This window comes from Pomacea canaliculata, linkage group LG1 (genome assembly GCF_003073045.1).
Source record: "Pomacea canaliculata isolate SZHN2017 linkage group LG1, ASM307304v1, whole genome shotgun sequence".
Lineage (NCBI taxonomy): Eukaryota > Metazoa > Mollusca > Gastropoda > Architaenioglossa > Ampullariidae > Pomacea > Pomacea canaliculata.
The window spans coordinates 1,280,528-1,297,216 of NC_037590.1; the positions used below are offsets into that span (position 1 = coordinate 1,280,528).

A 16,689-nucleotide genomic window follows, 5' to 3' on the forward strand; every position below is an offset into this window, starting at 1 on the left:
GGATGTAGCTTCTGACATCTGCATGATGCCAGACTGTCAAGACTTGTCACTCTCATGAAATATTTTATTGGCAGTTGCATTACAAGGTCATTGACCACTGTGTTAGTGACGTGTAGACAGAAAACAAACAAAACAAACAAACAAAACTTTGAGCGCGGAGTCTGTACACCATACGTGACAACATGGACATCGAATGATTAAAATAAAATAATGTTTGTTTTGTAAACACTAAAGACGACTGAGTTCCTTTGAGTTGAACGACAATGAACCTCCCTGGCTTGGAATATAACAGGACTTTGCTGTGATGATTGCTGTCAATCAATGTGATGGTGTGTGTGGTGGACGATGTGATGTGATGATGGCAATGTAGATAATGGCGACATTGACGACGATGACACCTCGTGTGAAATTGTTGTCACACTATGGCACATGGCTGGAGTGTGAAAGTCTGTGTTGCTAGTGCCGGGGTGAGGCGGCTGGTGTGCCGGCTGAGTTGAGCTCACGCAGGAAATCATGGAATGGTGTGTCAGTGACGATGCTCTGGACAGCTCCCACAATGAGGTGAAAACTGAGGACAGGAAAAACAACAATGACATTGGATTATTTCAAGTGTTGACAACCTCTAAATTGCTGTCACCTCTATAATTGTCTGCGTATTTCTAGCTCCCTTTGTTGTTCTTCCTGTTCTTGATCACTTCGTGTACACTTCCGCATCTTGTATCTGGCCATGCTGCCTGCTTGCTTCTATCAGCTCTCATCCTTCCTGCTTACAGTTCTTAATGCTGTGACTACAACAGAGCCTCATCTCTGACTAAACATGTCTGACTTGAGCTGAGACTTGTACCTCGAACATCTCTGACTAAACATGTATGTGAGACAAGTATCTCACCTGCGACAAGTATCTCACCTGCGACTGAACATGTCGTATTTGAGCTGCAGGAAGGTAGCTGCCCTCTCCAGGACTGTTCTCTGTTTCAGACGCTGCTCCTGCTCCTTGATTGCCAGCATCTGCTGGTACTTCTCCAGCATCGGATCCTTCTGGAACTTCTCTGGAACTTGGTCCCGAGCTGAACAGAAGTCAAACCACACTTGGTTTTAAATCATTAGAGAAATGGTTTACAGGCAACACGATCGCTCACTAATACATGTTAAACACTTGACTTAAACCTAAATGGCATTTGGTATGTGCAACGTGTCTACAGTTTGACCTATGCCCTTATAGCTGTGCTCTAAGCTTTAGTCCACACTTATCTGTATCCTAGTCGAGACGATACAGAACGTAGGTAGAGACACCAACATATTCTGGTGTGAAGCTGAACAGACTTGTCGTGGAGGACACAGACTGAAGCCGCGAAGATGAAGGAAATTAAAATTATGGTCATAATGAAAAAACATGATCATAAAGACAGGAGCAGTCCATCAGTTCTGGATTATGCAGCCGGTGCTGGGGCAAACAGCAGCCAAGATAAATATCAAAAGGTTAGACAAAGTTCACAACATGAGTACGAGGACACCTCTGGGTGCCATGAAAAGCACTCCCACCACAGCAATGGAGGCGGCCACCGGAATACAGCCACTTGAGGCCAGAAGTCAGAAGACAGTCGAAAATCTTCTACCAAACTATAAAGACTTCCAGACCATGCACCAAACAAAACGAAAAATCAGTACTATAACAAAACTGCCAGAAGCACTCAACACAAACAAACCAACAAACGCTGATATGGTCAACTTCAAGAGGCTTGTCTGGAATCATGTTCACTCTATCAACAAGAACGACAAAACAATCTGGCATCCAAACACCTGAAATATGAAAAACTGGTAGGGGACACAATCTCTGTACACTGCATTATGGTCTAGACTTTTGTTCATTTGTTTTCCGCTGATTGGGAGTGAACCCCTCATATTCATAACATGAACATAATTGATAACATTGATGAAAACAGCGCTGCTTTCATAAAAGTGTTCCTTCACTTTAAAAAAAAGCTTTTTTTCTGCTGTGAAACTGGTTCTTTGACAAGAATGGAAAAAAGGCAGCAAATACCTGTAGAACCGTTCAACGACAGCTCAAACTCTTTTAGCCTCTCCAAGAAGTGAACTTCAGTGGTGTTGACAAAGATGTACATGTAACAAGAAGGGTTCAGTGGACACAGTGTGCACAGTGTGGAATCTCCCTGCAGGAATCTGAAGAATGAATATCCACTAATTGATTGCAATCATCATAAATTCTACTGCATGCCATCATGTTAAATATCACAGTGTATTTTTGGCTGCTACTATACTACAGAACTACTCTGAGTCATGCAAGCCGTTTATGTTTTATAAATATCTTTAACTCATAGCAGCTTATCAGTGAACAGTCAGTAATTAACAGCCAGTAATTATTAGCCAAAATGTAATCAAGCATCATTGACTTTATTAGTCGATGTGACTATCACAGAAATGGCAATCTTGAAATACAGATTCTTGCACACCTGAAATTTCAGAGAATGAATGAGAAGACATCTAGCCAAGTGTTAAACATCTCCGCTCCAGCTCTGGTAGATACTAACTCTACCTGCATTGTCTGCCCTTCGTGAAGGGTTATGTTTTCAGATGTGTCCGTGCTGCTCATCTGGTACTACCTCCACCATCACCTTGCCCCGTAGCACTGAAATGCTGGCATTGCCAATGTCAGGGTGGACATAGTTCTCCAAGTGTAGTCCTGCACACAGCAGTGGTACTTTTAGTGTACCCTGTGTACAGCTGTATCAACTGGATGTCAGCAAGAGAGATACTTGTATTGCATGCTGCTGTAGTTTTCCTAAAGTATATTGTGATCATGAAGAACTGACAGTCTTGCTAGCCTAACATTTCAAGAAAACGGGAAGGATTTCCACACTTTCAGCAAATTGTGCAAATCTGCATAGTGATCTAGCACTATTGTTGAAGCCCCTCTCTAAGTTACAATTGTAAATAGTCCAAGACTACATGATCTCCTCACCAGGAAAGTCTGCCACAAACACAACATCAAGCAACTGTGTGCTGTTGTGCAGCTGGTCCTCTATTTGAGCCAGTTTGCCCCGCCAGTCAGACAAGTCCACCAACAAAGGCATCATCCAGGGTGTGGGGCTGAAGGCGCTCCAATCTGCATGCAGCACATCCACTCTGGGGTCCACTGTCCTGAACAGATGATTCCACAGTGCTGGGAGTTAAGAGAAACTTATTGAACTAATGATGTCATCAGGTGTATGAAGTCTGGCACATGCATGTGAGACCATTCTCAGACTTAACTGCCCTTCTAAAGGCTTCCTGTTCTTGGGGTGATGATAACAATGAAAGACAAAAATGGCTCTACAGACTTTTCAGACCATTAAAATTTTCTTCATAAATGTGAGACATTCTGTAGCACTGCCTCAAAGCAACAACTTTATTTTGCTTGCTCCTCAGTCAACTGCTAGCAGCCCTGTCTACTCACTGACTGACAACCTTTATTCCAGCCCATATCTAGACTACCACAGGTCTGAAATTTTTTGGTAATGCTAACACAACTGTTAGTGCAGGTTTTCTCATTTCTGTTACCTTTGCTGAAAACGCTTATTCAGTGAGATCCAGACATCAAAGTACAGCTCCACGTTGTGAATGTTATGTTTGTCCAGATTCCTGGCAATACACCGGGCATACTGCTGAATCATATCCGGGTGTGAGCTCCATCTCCACGACTTAGTCCACATCTGGAAGAACAAGAATATAAAAATAATCATCAAGAATTGTGATGCTGCCTTAACTTTCAATGTGTTTCATTGTAGTCACTTGTCTTTTAGCTGCTTTGAAAACTAAAGATTTAAGTAATTGAAGATTAGGTTAATTTAGTGGATTCATTTCTCAAGATCGAACCTCTGGATTCAAATAGCCCTGATAGCCACTGTCTCTGTCAACAAATGTGATGCGTAGATGCTGCAGTGACCGGGTGTGCACCATCATATCCCAAGAATAACCATAAAGACCCTGTGTCCAGCTGTTGTAGCCCTATCACAAAGACAAAACAGAAACACACACACACATATATATATATAAGGTCAACTACAGAACTTGTCATCATTAACCCTCATACAACATCGCTGTGTTTAATTTCAGTATCTGTGCCTCACATTAAAAATGTTTGTGTGGGTTGAAGGAGTGGTGGTGATGACAGAGAAGTTTACAGAGCCAAGAATGATCAGGTATAAAGTTTGCAAGTTTTCTCCACAAACAAGCAGATCATGGCAGAAACTACAAGTATTCCCTGCAAAACAGTAAACTAAACATAGACCATGGAAGGCACACAGCATGAATATACTCCTTTAGTTCTCCTGTAATTGCAAATCACGGGTGGTTTGTAGCCTATACATGAAAGCAAGAAATTGTATAGAGCAAGACATTGTTTGAGGGGAAGCAAAGGCAGTTCTTATTCTTAGAACCACCCTCTCAGGGTTCTCTCCCATATCACTGAAAGAAATGTCATTACCTTGCACACATGGCGGGGTTTTTCCTTTTATAATGAGGCATGTCATGTGGTCCCTCCTATAAATGCTCATTTGACTCAAATCACACACACACAGCCACCTACCTTGGTGATGAAGTGTGAGTAGGGAAGGAAGACCTGCCACACAACAAACATCAGAGTAAAGACGGCAGCCAGACGGTGCCTCGCCATGGGATGGGCAGAAGGTATGGTCTGCTTGTGGGATGATCTCTTCCAGACAGTATCTGGTGTCTGCATCAGATAGATGCATAGCAGTGACAAGAAATCCAGACATTTACAGCAATATGCAGTCCAGAAATATTTGTCAGCAGTACATGCCGTAAGCTGAGCTCCCTGGTGTGGATACAATTTATGCAAGCTGACAAGCCACCAAAGCTTGCGATCTGCCAAGAATGTATGTACAGCTTACAGCAACCATTTTCTTCATGCAGTTGCATAGAACAGTGTCAGCAAGCCATATGAGCTCTGTCCTAGCTCTTGCAAAAACTATAACCAGACTCATCTTGATTTTTATGATCCCAAGTTACACAAGACTGGTTACAAAATGGAAATATGAAACCAGAAAAGAAATTTCTCAGCTTTCATAACATAAAATGGCCATGTTTTATCTCGCAGCTTAAAGCATGCAAATAACAAAGATTTACATCGACAAACACTTCAGCTCTTCACACACACAGTTATGCTTTAAAAATAGAAATATATGATTCTATACATCCATAAACTGTCCTCTCTCTTCTCTCTCTCTTCTCTCTCTCTCTCACACACACAAACAACCATCTCTTCTTAAGCCACACGAAATATGAGTATCGTTTATTACTCTAGCAGTACATTTTCTGGCTTGATGTATGTCTTAGGGTACAGGCAATGGCTGGAAGGCTGCGTGTCCTCGTCCACATCTGGTGTCAACAGACGCAGTGCATGTGGAATTCGGCGGAAGACTGCACGCGGCCAGTCAGCATTACAGAACAATGGCTGAGTGGCCAACATCATCCAAGGAAACATCCCTTGAATAAGAACAAAATAAAACTAGGTTTGTCTGTGACACTAACATCTGAGGCAACATAACATCTCTCCACATGAAGCTAAACACGAGCTCAAAGAAATGTGCTTAAGTTTTGCTGATGAAATGAGTTACAGTTGGAGAGTCCTCCACCAAGTCCAAAGCTGCAGTAAACAGCACTACAGATTCTACAGTGGTCTGCATAATGAAGTCTCTGTAATCTGTTCAAGGAGACAATTACCAATGTCTGTCTCATCAATGTCAGTCTGTCCCATCAGTAAGTCAGTCTGCCTCATTAGCAAGGTGGGGGAGAACTGAAAGAAGATCACCATCCTACTCTCCACAAGGAAGTTCAATGTTTTGTACAAAAGATGCAGTTTTCCTTCATTTCATAGCACTCACCAATACTAAAGAGCTGAGAATTCATCAGGTGGAAGGACGAGCAGATGAGGAAACCCAGCAAACGTGTTTTGTTGAAGAAGAGAAGAAATCCGATGACGAGGTCAATAGTCAGGCCACCGAGATGGACGATGAAGTAGTCAACTTGACCGCTGGTTAAAACGAACCTGTGCACACAAAGTAGCATGACACAGAGGACAATCAGTCTGAGTGCTACTTAAAGTCTGCTGAAGCATGATAAAGTGTCCTGGTGAGGTCTGTGGACGGTTAGTCAATGCAAACCATAAATATAGCCTCTCCATTGTGCAGCATGTTGTTAGACATGATCCTTGCCATCCCTACACTACAACTGCTGCTCAAGACTAGAAGACTACACTTCTCTGAAACTTCTGGGTACGTGTATATGCTGTGGTTAGTTACTGTTATTATTTCACAGTTAAGCCAGGAACATCTCAGGTTGATGTTTAGGTTCATTTGAAGTCATCCACAAAGTGAAAAAGTCATACTGACATGGACATATTTGTTTATTTTACTTTCTGATCTACATAACAAATGTGATCCATTTGTATTTGTTTGAGCAGTTAGCCAATGCTTGCCTGACATTTGCCACATCCATGGTTGTAGTTGTAGAAATATTGGTAAGACATTGATCGACAGAGCAAGGAAAGTAAGTGCAATATGAAAATGATTAAGGCAATTACAAATAAGGAATTATAATCATAAAATCACATCTTCAATACTATCTAGAAGTCTACAACCTTTAATATGTCATAAAAGTGCCTGATTCATGTCTGAGAATGTTATCTAAAACATCATTTCAAGAAGTATATCAAACAGCAAGACACAGCACCTGAAAGGATCAAATATCCAGTGCTGAGAAAGATTCTCCATTGAGTAGCCTCCAACCCAGTCCAAATCCAACTTTTTCAGACCAGCAAGAAAGTACACAAGAAAAATCTGTCAACAGAGATACCACAAACACATTATTGTTTTACACCATGTATGAACAAAGACATTGAATTCCTGTAAAACTTAAAAACTCTTTGGTGATAAAGTCCATAGAGATCTTTTAAAGTTTGTCCCTCAAGACATTCAATGGTATAAGTATGATCTGCAGACTAAACTATGGCAAGACAATGTTTTGACTGATTCACTAATAACTATTTTATAAATGGTTATTGTGGACAAACCCAAGCTCACCTGTGAACGGAGCAGACTGTAATTCCACAAAGGAACATCACTGTTACTGATGTTGTAGTGAAAGAGGCCATCTAACGACCAGTACCTAAACAAGAAAACAGCCAAAACATTTAAGAAGGGTTTAGAATGCCAGCAAGTCTAGCAAATAATACTCTGTTTGTTTTCTCCGACATCAAGATATTTATCTAAGATTCACTGTTGCACACATGAGATGATGGATTCAGAAAATAAGGAATACAAGTAAGATATGCACGTAAACATTTTAAACAAGTTGAATTACAATGTCAATGAATTTTAAATAAATGAGATATTTTTGCCGATACTCTATTGTCATCGAACATCGCCCTCACAGCAGTCAGCACCTGTTGGCATCAGACAAGAAGAGCAGGAAGCCGAGAATGCCGAAGAGGTAGGAGTGGTTGTTCCAGGTGGCCTTGTCCAGCAGGAACATGTACCAGTATGGCAGAAGGAACAGGACACAGCTCACACGGAAGGCAGCTCCCAGCATGATACCACAGGCACCTAGAAACAAAAACCCAGTGAAATTTATGGACTCAGTGACTACCAAAGATGACTCACTATTGCCCCTGTAGTCAAATATTCATTATTACAGCAGTCAAAACGATGACATTAACTTCTATCACCAAGAAATGTAAAACAATCATAATGACTTTGACAATTATGCCAGAATTTGTTAATTGTTTCATAATTAATATCCACCCTGAAGACTTACAAGCATTTCTTTGTGTGCAAGCAAACATACACTGTCACCAATATATACACACACATACACACGCACACACATGCACACATACAGATGCACACCTATGAATACATTTGTGCATGCAGAGAAAAACAGACCAATTATCATTAGAAGATACAAAACACACATCCACTGCACGGGGAGGGGCCGCAGCAGGTCGAAGAGGGGGAAGCGGCACTCGTCGGGGTCGCCCCACCTGACGTCTGCTGCTGCCAGGCCTCTCTCCTGCAGGGTGTCCAGCAGCATCAGCAGCCCTGTCACAACACAGCCTGCACATTACCGGCAGCTAGGGAAAGCCCCTCACACATAGCAAACATGTGAAGGCAGAAGACAGGAAGGAAGGGATGAACAACAAACCAGTTTGCTTATTGCTTCAGTCATTGACCTGCTGGAGTAGAGATACCAAGCATCTACAGTTTATACATTATCACCACTACCAGCATAGCTACAATATCACAAGTAATCTTTTCTAGCATCTTCTTCACTTTGACATCAGGCACACAAGAGCTAGCACACAAAAGTTCAGTATTTCTCTGGTTTCTTTAACATTTCATTGTTTCTCTATTTATCCATGGACTAGGACCGGCTGACCGCCAGCCATGTTGGTTGCCTGGTGCTTGTCGTGGGATGGTGATGGGGATGGGGATTGTGGTTGTGGTGGGGAGAAGGACTGGGTGGAAGCATTTGTTTACAAGTCTCGCCACTGGTCAACTTTTCCTACTCTTCCTTCACAGCTTTGTGTTGGACAATAAAGTCCGCTAATAAAATCTCCATTATTCTTCATTTCAATTATTGCTGCTACATATACTCTCCTAGTTTCTTTATCTGTCTGCAGAAACAGAGGAACCACATATAGACAAATTACCAGAAGAAGTGTAAAGGAAGGAGAGGGAGAAAGTTGAGAAGAAAGAAGGAAGATGCTCAAGACCAGGCTTGTACAAGGGTTGCTAGTCTCAGACCACGCACCAAACATGAATCGTGTGACACCGAGGCTGGCTGGATCGGTGGGACGGGATAGCAGACACACAAACCGCTCCCAAGATGACAAGTCTGCAAACTCAAAGCCAAAATTCTCCTTGAACTTGTCGACTTTGTCTTTTGACAAGATGAGTGGCCTTCATTGTTCTGAGCTTTGGATGGCTTCGAGGCTGACCGTCGCTCCATTTCACCTGAAAATGAAAATCCAACTGTTCTCTCCACACTTTGTTCATACCAGCCACGCCTGATTATACAATTCAAGAAAAAAATATCAAAATATCTTGGAATAACTAGCTCCTTCAATCATTGCAATTTCTGAATCCATTAATTCTAGATTTATGATTCTTTTATTTTCCTGTCATTTTGTAATTTTTCTAATCTTTCACTTTACATTTTTTCATTTATTTCTGCCAAGAAAGATTTTTTAACCAGCAAATTTAACCCTATCTCTTGTTGCCACTGTGGCAAAACTTCCTGAAGAAGTTTGGGTCATTCAATTTTGTAAAAAATTGGTCAATTTCTATTTTTTAAGCAAAGTATCTTGGAGATAAATTTTAATTTCCATTTCTCCTGCATTTACGCTGCCAGGAATCCAAATTAAAAGCAGCGGCTAACAAGAAAAGGGAAATGTGAAAACCCCGGTGTAATCTGGGTCTTCTTACGAGTTTTCATTCTGCCACACTTTTTTGTACAATCACATTTTTATTTATTTTGCTCTTTTTTTGTCTGTCTCAATCATTTGGTGTTCTGGGAAAAAATCTCATTAAGGTTAAAAAGCTTCGTGTTCCGCTTGTCTGACTCAAAGAGGAATTATATTAATTTCGCTGAGAGCTTCTCTCTTTCTTGTTTCTGGTCTCAGACTTCATGGTTACAAAAATGTCCACCTTCTTCGTTCCTTCTCTGTGACTGGAACCACAACTTGCTGGCAGCGCTACTCATGCGTCTGTGTGTGTGTGTGTCAGATGAATACCCGCCACTAGGGTGCACAGTAACCACCGCCTGTCTCCCCAACTCCGCATTCTCCAGTTGAAATCAGCCAACAGAACCATCCCCCTGCCCCACCCTTGACAAGCTTCGCGACTGTTTTCTCGCCCGAGGTGGACGGCTGCTTGGGAGGAGGTGGTCAGAGGGCTGGGGGGAGTACAGATGCAGGTCCATCATCCTACCATGGACTGTCACCAGCAGCCCTCAAGACAAGAACACCAAGCGCCCCTACCCCTACCCCACAACCGCCAAGAGCTTCACCACAAGAGCTAAGCCAGGGGTGGGAGATGCGTATGGAGGGTGGACCAGACAGGAAGTGACGAAGGAAACATGAGAGCACATTCCTTGCCACGACAGACAACTCCTCCACTTGACATTGCTGACCATCAGTCCTTCGCTCCGGCTACCCGACTCAAAAATTCATTTAAAAAATGATCTCTCGTAAACTCTTCTCTCAGTTTAGTAGCGACCTCCCTCCTCAGTCGGTGTGTATCCCAGGCTCCAGTCCTGCAAGTGGTGACCTGTCCTGACTCCTGTCCTGTCCTGGCACTGAGAGATACCCTTACACCCGCCACCACTATGTGTTGTTATTCAGGCTTCTCTCCCTACTGGGGATACTTCTTCAGAACAGTTACAGAAATCAGGACAAGGCTTAGAAAAGGCCGCCATTATTTATGTTGGATGTGGACTATCCTCCTACTGTTATTCAATCTCTGTCGTCGGCTGATGTACCCGCCGGACCCTTTGATGTTCACTGGGCGGGTAAGTGAGGCGAGTGTTGCCGAGGTCTTCGTCTGGGGGAATCGTGAGGGTCTCTGAAAGTCCACAGACGGCGCTGGAGGAAATGTTCTTTGAGTAAACGTGCCTCCCTCTCTGGTCTACACTCCTCCTGTCAGCTGATAATTTCATTATCGATCTCCACAATGCCAGCTTTGGTCACACACAAAATCAAACTCTCGCAGCCTCCCGGGGCTTTGAACTCGTGATATTTAGACAAGTGGTCGTGAGATTTCACTCCTTCCTTACAATAATCGCAAGTCGCCACCTCCTGCCAGCCTGCAACACTCTTCCCTTCCTGCTGGTGTGTGTGCGTGTGTGTGTGTACTTGTGTACGTGTGTGTACGTGTGTGTGTGTACGTGTATGTGTGTGTGTACGCGTGCGTGTACGCGTGTGAATGCTAGTGAGGGAGAAATAATGCGAGAGAAGAATGCTCACGTGGATGAAATAAGCGCTGAACTCCAGTGTCCCATAAATTCAGCTTCAGCCTGATGATGTAAACACATTGTTTGTGTAAACACACTTCATGGCAAAAGGCATTTTCGCTGTAAACAGCAAGATTCTGGCTCTTCTTCTTTTTTCTCTCCTTTTAGGTTGGGGTGGGGGAGACATTGGCGCTGATCTTCTTTCAAGCATTTCTCACGAGACTGAGTTTTACTTTGTGTCCTCCACTTGTTCTTGCTTACAGAAATTAATGAGGATTTGCTTCTAGAAGTCAACTATGCAAAATAAAATATTAAGAAAACAGAGAACTAGGCAGAGTTCACTGACAATACCACTTGAATGGATAGACAGATGGCTGAACACGCACGACTGTTATTCAGGCGGATGTCGTTAGTACCTGTGGTGGAGCAGTGCTGGCGACTCATCTACAAGTCTGCAAGTTGGTGCCAGACTACCGCCAACACATTTCTCTGGCAAAACCATTTTTCAGCCCGGGTTAATGAAGGTTGGCCGCGGCTGTTCCCTTGGTTTCGCTGTCATCGCTGGTAGGCGACAAGTCCTCGCGCCTCTCGTCTGACGACCGTCCTGACGACAGGGAAACAAATGGAAGGATGGATGGGCGGCCGCGTCGCTTGGGTATACAGCAGGAAGACAGGCAAAGTGATTGCCTTCACAGTACTTGTCAGGCCGACAGACCATCAGGAGAATAAGGCAGAGTGATTACAGTGTAGGATTGGTCTGACAGAAAGGTCACAGGGCGAGGTCAGCCACACAGTCCAGTGATGTCGGGCATCACTAGGATCTCACACCCACACCCACATCAACCGGCCCTTTAACTGACTACTGTAGCCACCCACAACGGCCATCATACACAAGCTGCTATTAGCTATTATAGTACTTACAATTAAATTTATGTCTGTAGAAAGAAGACACTTTCATCGTAATTCTGATGGCTACAGATATTTCCAACAACAGACTAAACATCCAGTGACTTCCGGTGGTGTAAAGGCGATGTAGATAAAGGATGATGTGGTTTCAATTTTGTTACAGTGGAGGATATTGTTCATTAACCACACCTTCTTGGTGTCAGTTGTCAGGGTTTGCAGTCCAGCGTGTGAACACTTTTGAAAACATGAAGATTCAGTTTTTCTGACATCTGCTTTATCTAGAAATAAATAACGATTCAGTACGAGGGTTGTCTAATTTTATCTGTTTGGCAGGATGTGGATCAAAGATTAAGTTCCTCCAGGAAGCATAAACATTTATTCCTCTGCCTATTGGTGAGCTCCAGTCAGTGAAAACATGATAATGTTAGAGTCCTCTTCCTGAGAGAAGCCTTGCTGAGAACAAATGGAAAAACAAGAGAGAGAGAGAATTGCCCGTGATACCACTTTGTGACAAACAAACTCTGTTTCTGGTCCACGAAAATATTTGTCTTCCTGACTCAGTCTCACTCGTCGGTGGGCGGCAAAGCGGGCCAAACACTGCCCCTCCCTCAGCACCATCATCACTGTGGCACTGAAAACATGGAGCCATTAACAGATTATTACAGGCAATGAACTTTGTCCTGGGCTCCTGAAATGGCCAGACCACCCTCCCTGACCTGCAGTTTATCTCTGGACTGTTTGCTGAGACCAACTCTGTCTGTCGCGAAGTTGTTTGTCAAGTTTCTGTGAACAAAATAACAGGTGAATGTCTGGAACCACGATAACATTCTTTGTCAACAAGACATCTGATGAAGATGGAATGTCTGGACACTGAGGGAACAGAAAAAAAACTATTGTGTTTTATTATCACCTGCATTCACGCGTGACGCCATGAGATGATGTTACCTGTTGTTTGTGTTTGTGTATCGAGCAGCTGTGATGTCACTAACTGCAGGCTGCCTGGTCTTGTTAAGTAAGAATCAACTTCCTATACATGAGGGCTTGCCAGGTTTGCCAGGTTTGCCAGGTTTGCCAGGCTTGCCACAATTCGCCTCTTTGTTCTCTTTATGCAATTACCACAAAAGGAGACGCTGCAACTCTCTAAGAAATACTCAGTGGTTTGATGGCATTTTTCTTAGTCAAGAATCGAACCGCTCTGAGGCCGATGGGCTGTCATCTCGCTGACAATAACACCGAGCTCACGACAGATCGATTGTGTGGGCAGCCATGTAACGGTTCTTTTTACATCTTTGTCTGGCTGATGACAGGGCCAGCACGGAGGTGGACAGCACCACAACCATCATTAGTCCTTTTTACCGCATCTTCCCCACGAGATGTAACCAGAGCACAGGGGAGGATGGTCTGAGTGCAGCAGTGTAAATCACACTCCAGTCGGGTTGTTTTCCTTGGGATGAACAGGGTTTACAGGGATTAGCTCACGTCACAGTGAGGTCACGATGAGGTCACGGTCACATGTTTGCACCTGTCTACGTGCTGGCTGTGAACAGTGTTGACATGTTGATGTGCTAAGTACCAAGTACCCAGGTAAGTATTAAGTGTAGAGGCTTTCGCTCCTATGCAGCACTGTCCTTCTTTCCTTCCAGTAGTAAGGTACCTTCATATAGTTTAATTGGATCTTCCACACTGAGCCTGTAATTACGGCCCCTTGATGCTCCTCCCTATCGTCGTGGATCTCAGGCCATCGTCGTCATCATCACAGACCTCCCATCCTTCCCTTTGCCTATCGATCTTCGGCGGTTCGTCTATCAGTGTGGATCATAGGCACTTCACGTATAATTATGGATCCGAGGCGCTTTATCTTCGTCGTTTTAAATGAAGAAATAGATTATGGGTTTAAAAAATAATAATCAACCCCGGATGGATCTCTGCCATTTCTCCCCAACATTGTCAATCTCTGGGATCCTTTACTTACAGGCTTCGCTTCTTCAGACCTCTGAGCGGGCAATGATGGGTGGGGAAGGGGTCCGACCATCACTGTACAGTCAGGCACAGGACCAGCTGGACTAGCCGCCCACCACCAACATCAAGTTCATGTCAGGACAGTGGAGAGCTGGTGAACGCGACATTAAGCTTCCATAGACACCTCCGGTCCCTCCCCACACCACTTACACGGCCACCGATGGTGGACAAAGCTGCGCGCGCATCACAACTGTCGGAGCTGTCGACGGCTGAGCGCGTGACGTCGTCACCCACCGCAGTTGTCTGCCCACCACGCAGTTGTCTGCCCAGGATGCTGGCTGTCCCAGCATCTCGTGTTGACCCCGGCAGTGTAAGGTCAGCGCGAGAGAGAACTGTGAAAGCAGCTGTCAAGCCTGCAGCTGACTCGGGATTAAAAGGCTGTTCCCACAATCGCCAGACTGTTTGGCTTTTAGCCTTATCAAATAGTTGTTTTTTTATTCACTCATTCATTTATCTGTCATTCTCTCCCTCCCTTCTCCGTGATTTTATCGGACCAGCACACACCCACACTTAAAGCGAGGGTCGATGTTTAGTGTCGAGCCATCAGGCCAGCCAGCGCTCCGGCCCTTTAAGAGGTGTGGTTATCAGCATCAGCAGCAGGAGGAGAGAGAGAGGGATGCAGATATCTCGGTGGCAACCTATTTTCATAATGTTTACCCAAGAATGCCTTGTCCTTGACTACAGATCAATATCGTCATCAGCTCACGGTCTGTTTCAAAGTATAAATATTAAAAAAGTTTTGCGTAAAAATTGAGACAAGAATATTCATGTTGCAGTCAGCGACACGAGAGCTTGTTGTCTCTGATAACTTTTCTTATTTTCCTAATTGGGGCGGGAGGCTTGGCTGCACCTGCCATCGTGTCTTGCTCACCTCATCCTCTTCCAAACCCACTTCCGGCAAAACGTAGCCGAGAAGTCGAGCAGTGGAGCAAGAGAAGTGGTTACAGTGGATGCTGAGTTGTACAACTCATGTTCTCTCCACTAAACCATTCACCTGCTCGTGGACCGCCATCTCTGTCCACGTGTTGGCTAGTCTGTACACCGTCCGATGATCGCAATCGAATAGTCAGATTATGATGTCAAAACACAGCTTGCATGGTGTGATGTACAAACGCCATTTCCAGAATAATCTAAGTGTCGGGGGGACTTGCTCAGTGCACCCGGCGATGTCTGACAAACACTTAACACTGGGGTAGCTGCCTCCATCACCAGTCTTTACTTGAAACTCATTTCTTCTCCTCCGTCGCTCCACATCCTTGGCCAGTGGACAATGGTGCTGTGGCCGCCGTATCTGTCTTCATACACACGGAGGCCACAGGACACCGCCGCCATCCCCGGCTGCAGCCACGCACAGCTAACGGTGCTTGATTAGCACGCAGGGGAGACCACGCGGTAAGCTACCTCCGTAGGGGAGATAATTTGTCTCAAGCCGACGAAACGGAAATCATGGTGATGCACCACCTCATGCACCACCTCCACACTTCAGGAGACAGAACAATGAGGGACGAACAGCGCACAAGTGATGTGAGAGAGAGGGAGGGAGAGAGGGAAGGAGTGTAGGGGGAAGAGTTCCGTGCAAGTGATATTGAGAAACGACAGCTGTGTCCACACAACCTAGAAGAGTTCACCTGGAGGCAAGATGGCCTCCTCAGAGGTAGCGATGCCACCTAGCGGCGACAATAAAGTCCACAATAATCTCCCTTCCCACAGTCTGCGTGTTGCCCTCTGGTAGTCAGCAATGAGGACTTAGAAATGTTTTGATTGGAGAGGAGGGGCACCCTGCCACACCCACACTGATGTTGTCATGTGCTGATAAACTTTGGCCAAACAAAAACAAACAATAACTTAGTTTAAAGTGCCGCCATACTGACATACGCTGGGTTACAGACATGATGATGATGGTGCACAACAGTCACATCAGCAATGGCAGCAACTCAAATTCTCACGTGAGAAACGATGCAGTTCTCAGTGAACCTCGCTCATCAACTGTCTCGTGAGCAGGTTTCACTCGCTTTTCTGTTTTGAGTTCTGCAAGCTTTCAGTAACATTTCTCCATCTGACTGAGGAGACAACTCTCTGTTTTGTCTCGTCCACGGATCCACTTCAACCTTTGGTGTCTCCTGCTGGTCTGTGATGTTTGTTTTTGCTAGGGACAGTTCTTCATTGCCCGTGCTGGGTCGTTTCTTCCCAGAGACATCTTAATCCACTAACAGCTTTCTGTCCTGCTCTTCCTTTGGCCATCTTGCTGTGGGTTCTGGATTTGATGAAGTGATGAGCCTCCATCACTGACACTTTCACCATTACCGGTATTGAGGACCATGTTGTTTCCTTACGAACCCTGTAATTCACTGCATGTTCTGTAGAATAGTTTTGTATCTATGGCCTGGCCATGTCGTCTGGTGATAGATGTGTCCTCCTCCATCTTGCTCCGTCGTCTCGCTGGCCTTTTCACTTGCTGGGCGCAGGGCTGTGTTGTGTTGTGTTCTCAGCTGTTACTCTAAAACTTCAAATTTGCTGTTGAGATGAGCTGTGTTTTCCTTTTGTACAGTGCTGCGATCCTGCCTTTGACGATGTGGTAAAGCTGTGTGTAATTCAACTTTATTAGCAGTAGCTACAGCGCAAAATTATTTCAACAACAACTATGAATATTTTTCGAAAACACAAAGTTTGGAGCTTCAAGCAGTCTCATGCAGTCCATGTTAAAGCAACAGACGACTTGATGAAGACGATGGCAGC

General features: G+C 44.4%; 1 protein-coding gene across 1 annotated transcript in view; it reads right to left on the reverse strand.

Moving 5' to 3' along the window:
* Window positions 1-456: 456 nt before the first annotated feature.
* LOC112576487 (vitamin K-dependent gamma-carboxylase-like) overlaps window positions 457-16,689 on the reverse strand; it is a 30,220-nt gene continuing 13,987 nt past the window's right edge. Inside the window, 17 exon segments of the mRNA XM_025258956.1 lie at window positions 457-568; window positions 908-1,067; window positions 2,042-2,135; window positions 2,137-2,181; window positions 2,555-2,606; window positions 2,608-2,701; window positions 2,981-3,159; window positions 3,559-3,710; window positions 3,874-4,005; window positions 4,586-4,732; window positions 5,330-5,505; window positions 5,904-6,067; window positions 6,751-6,857; window positions 7,101-7,185; window positions 7,463-7,622; window positions 7,962-8,117; window positions 8,830-9,032. Coding sequence (XP_025114741.1) covers window positions 457-568; window positions 908-1,067; window positions 2,042-2,135; window positions 2,137-2,181; window positions 2,555-2,606; window positions 2,608-2,701; window positions 2,981-3,159; window positions 3,559-3,710; window positions 3,874-4,005; window positions 4,586-4,732; window positions 5,330-5,505; window positions 5,904-6,067; window positions 6,751-6,857; window positions 7,101-7,185; window positions 7,463-7,622; window positions 7,962-8,117; window positions 8,830-8,836 — 2,022 coding nt within the window. The 5' untranslated portion in view covers window positions 8,837-9,032.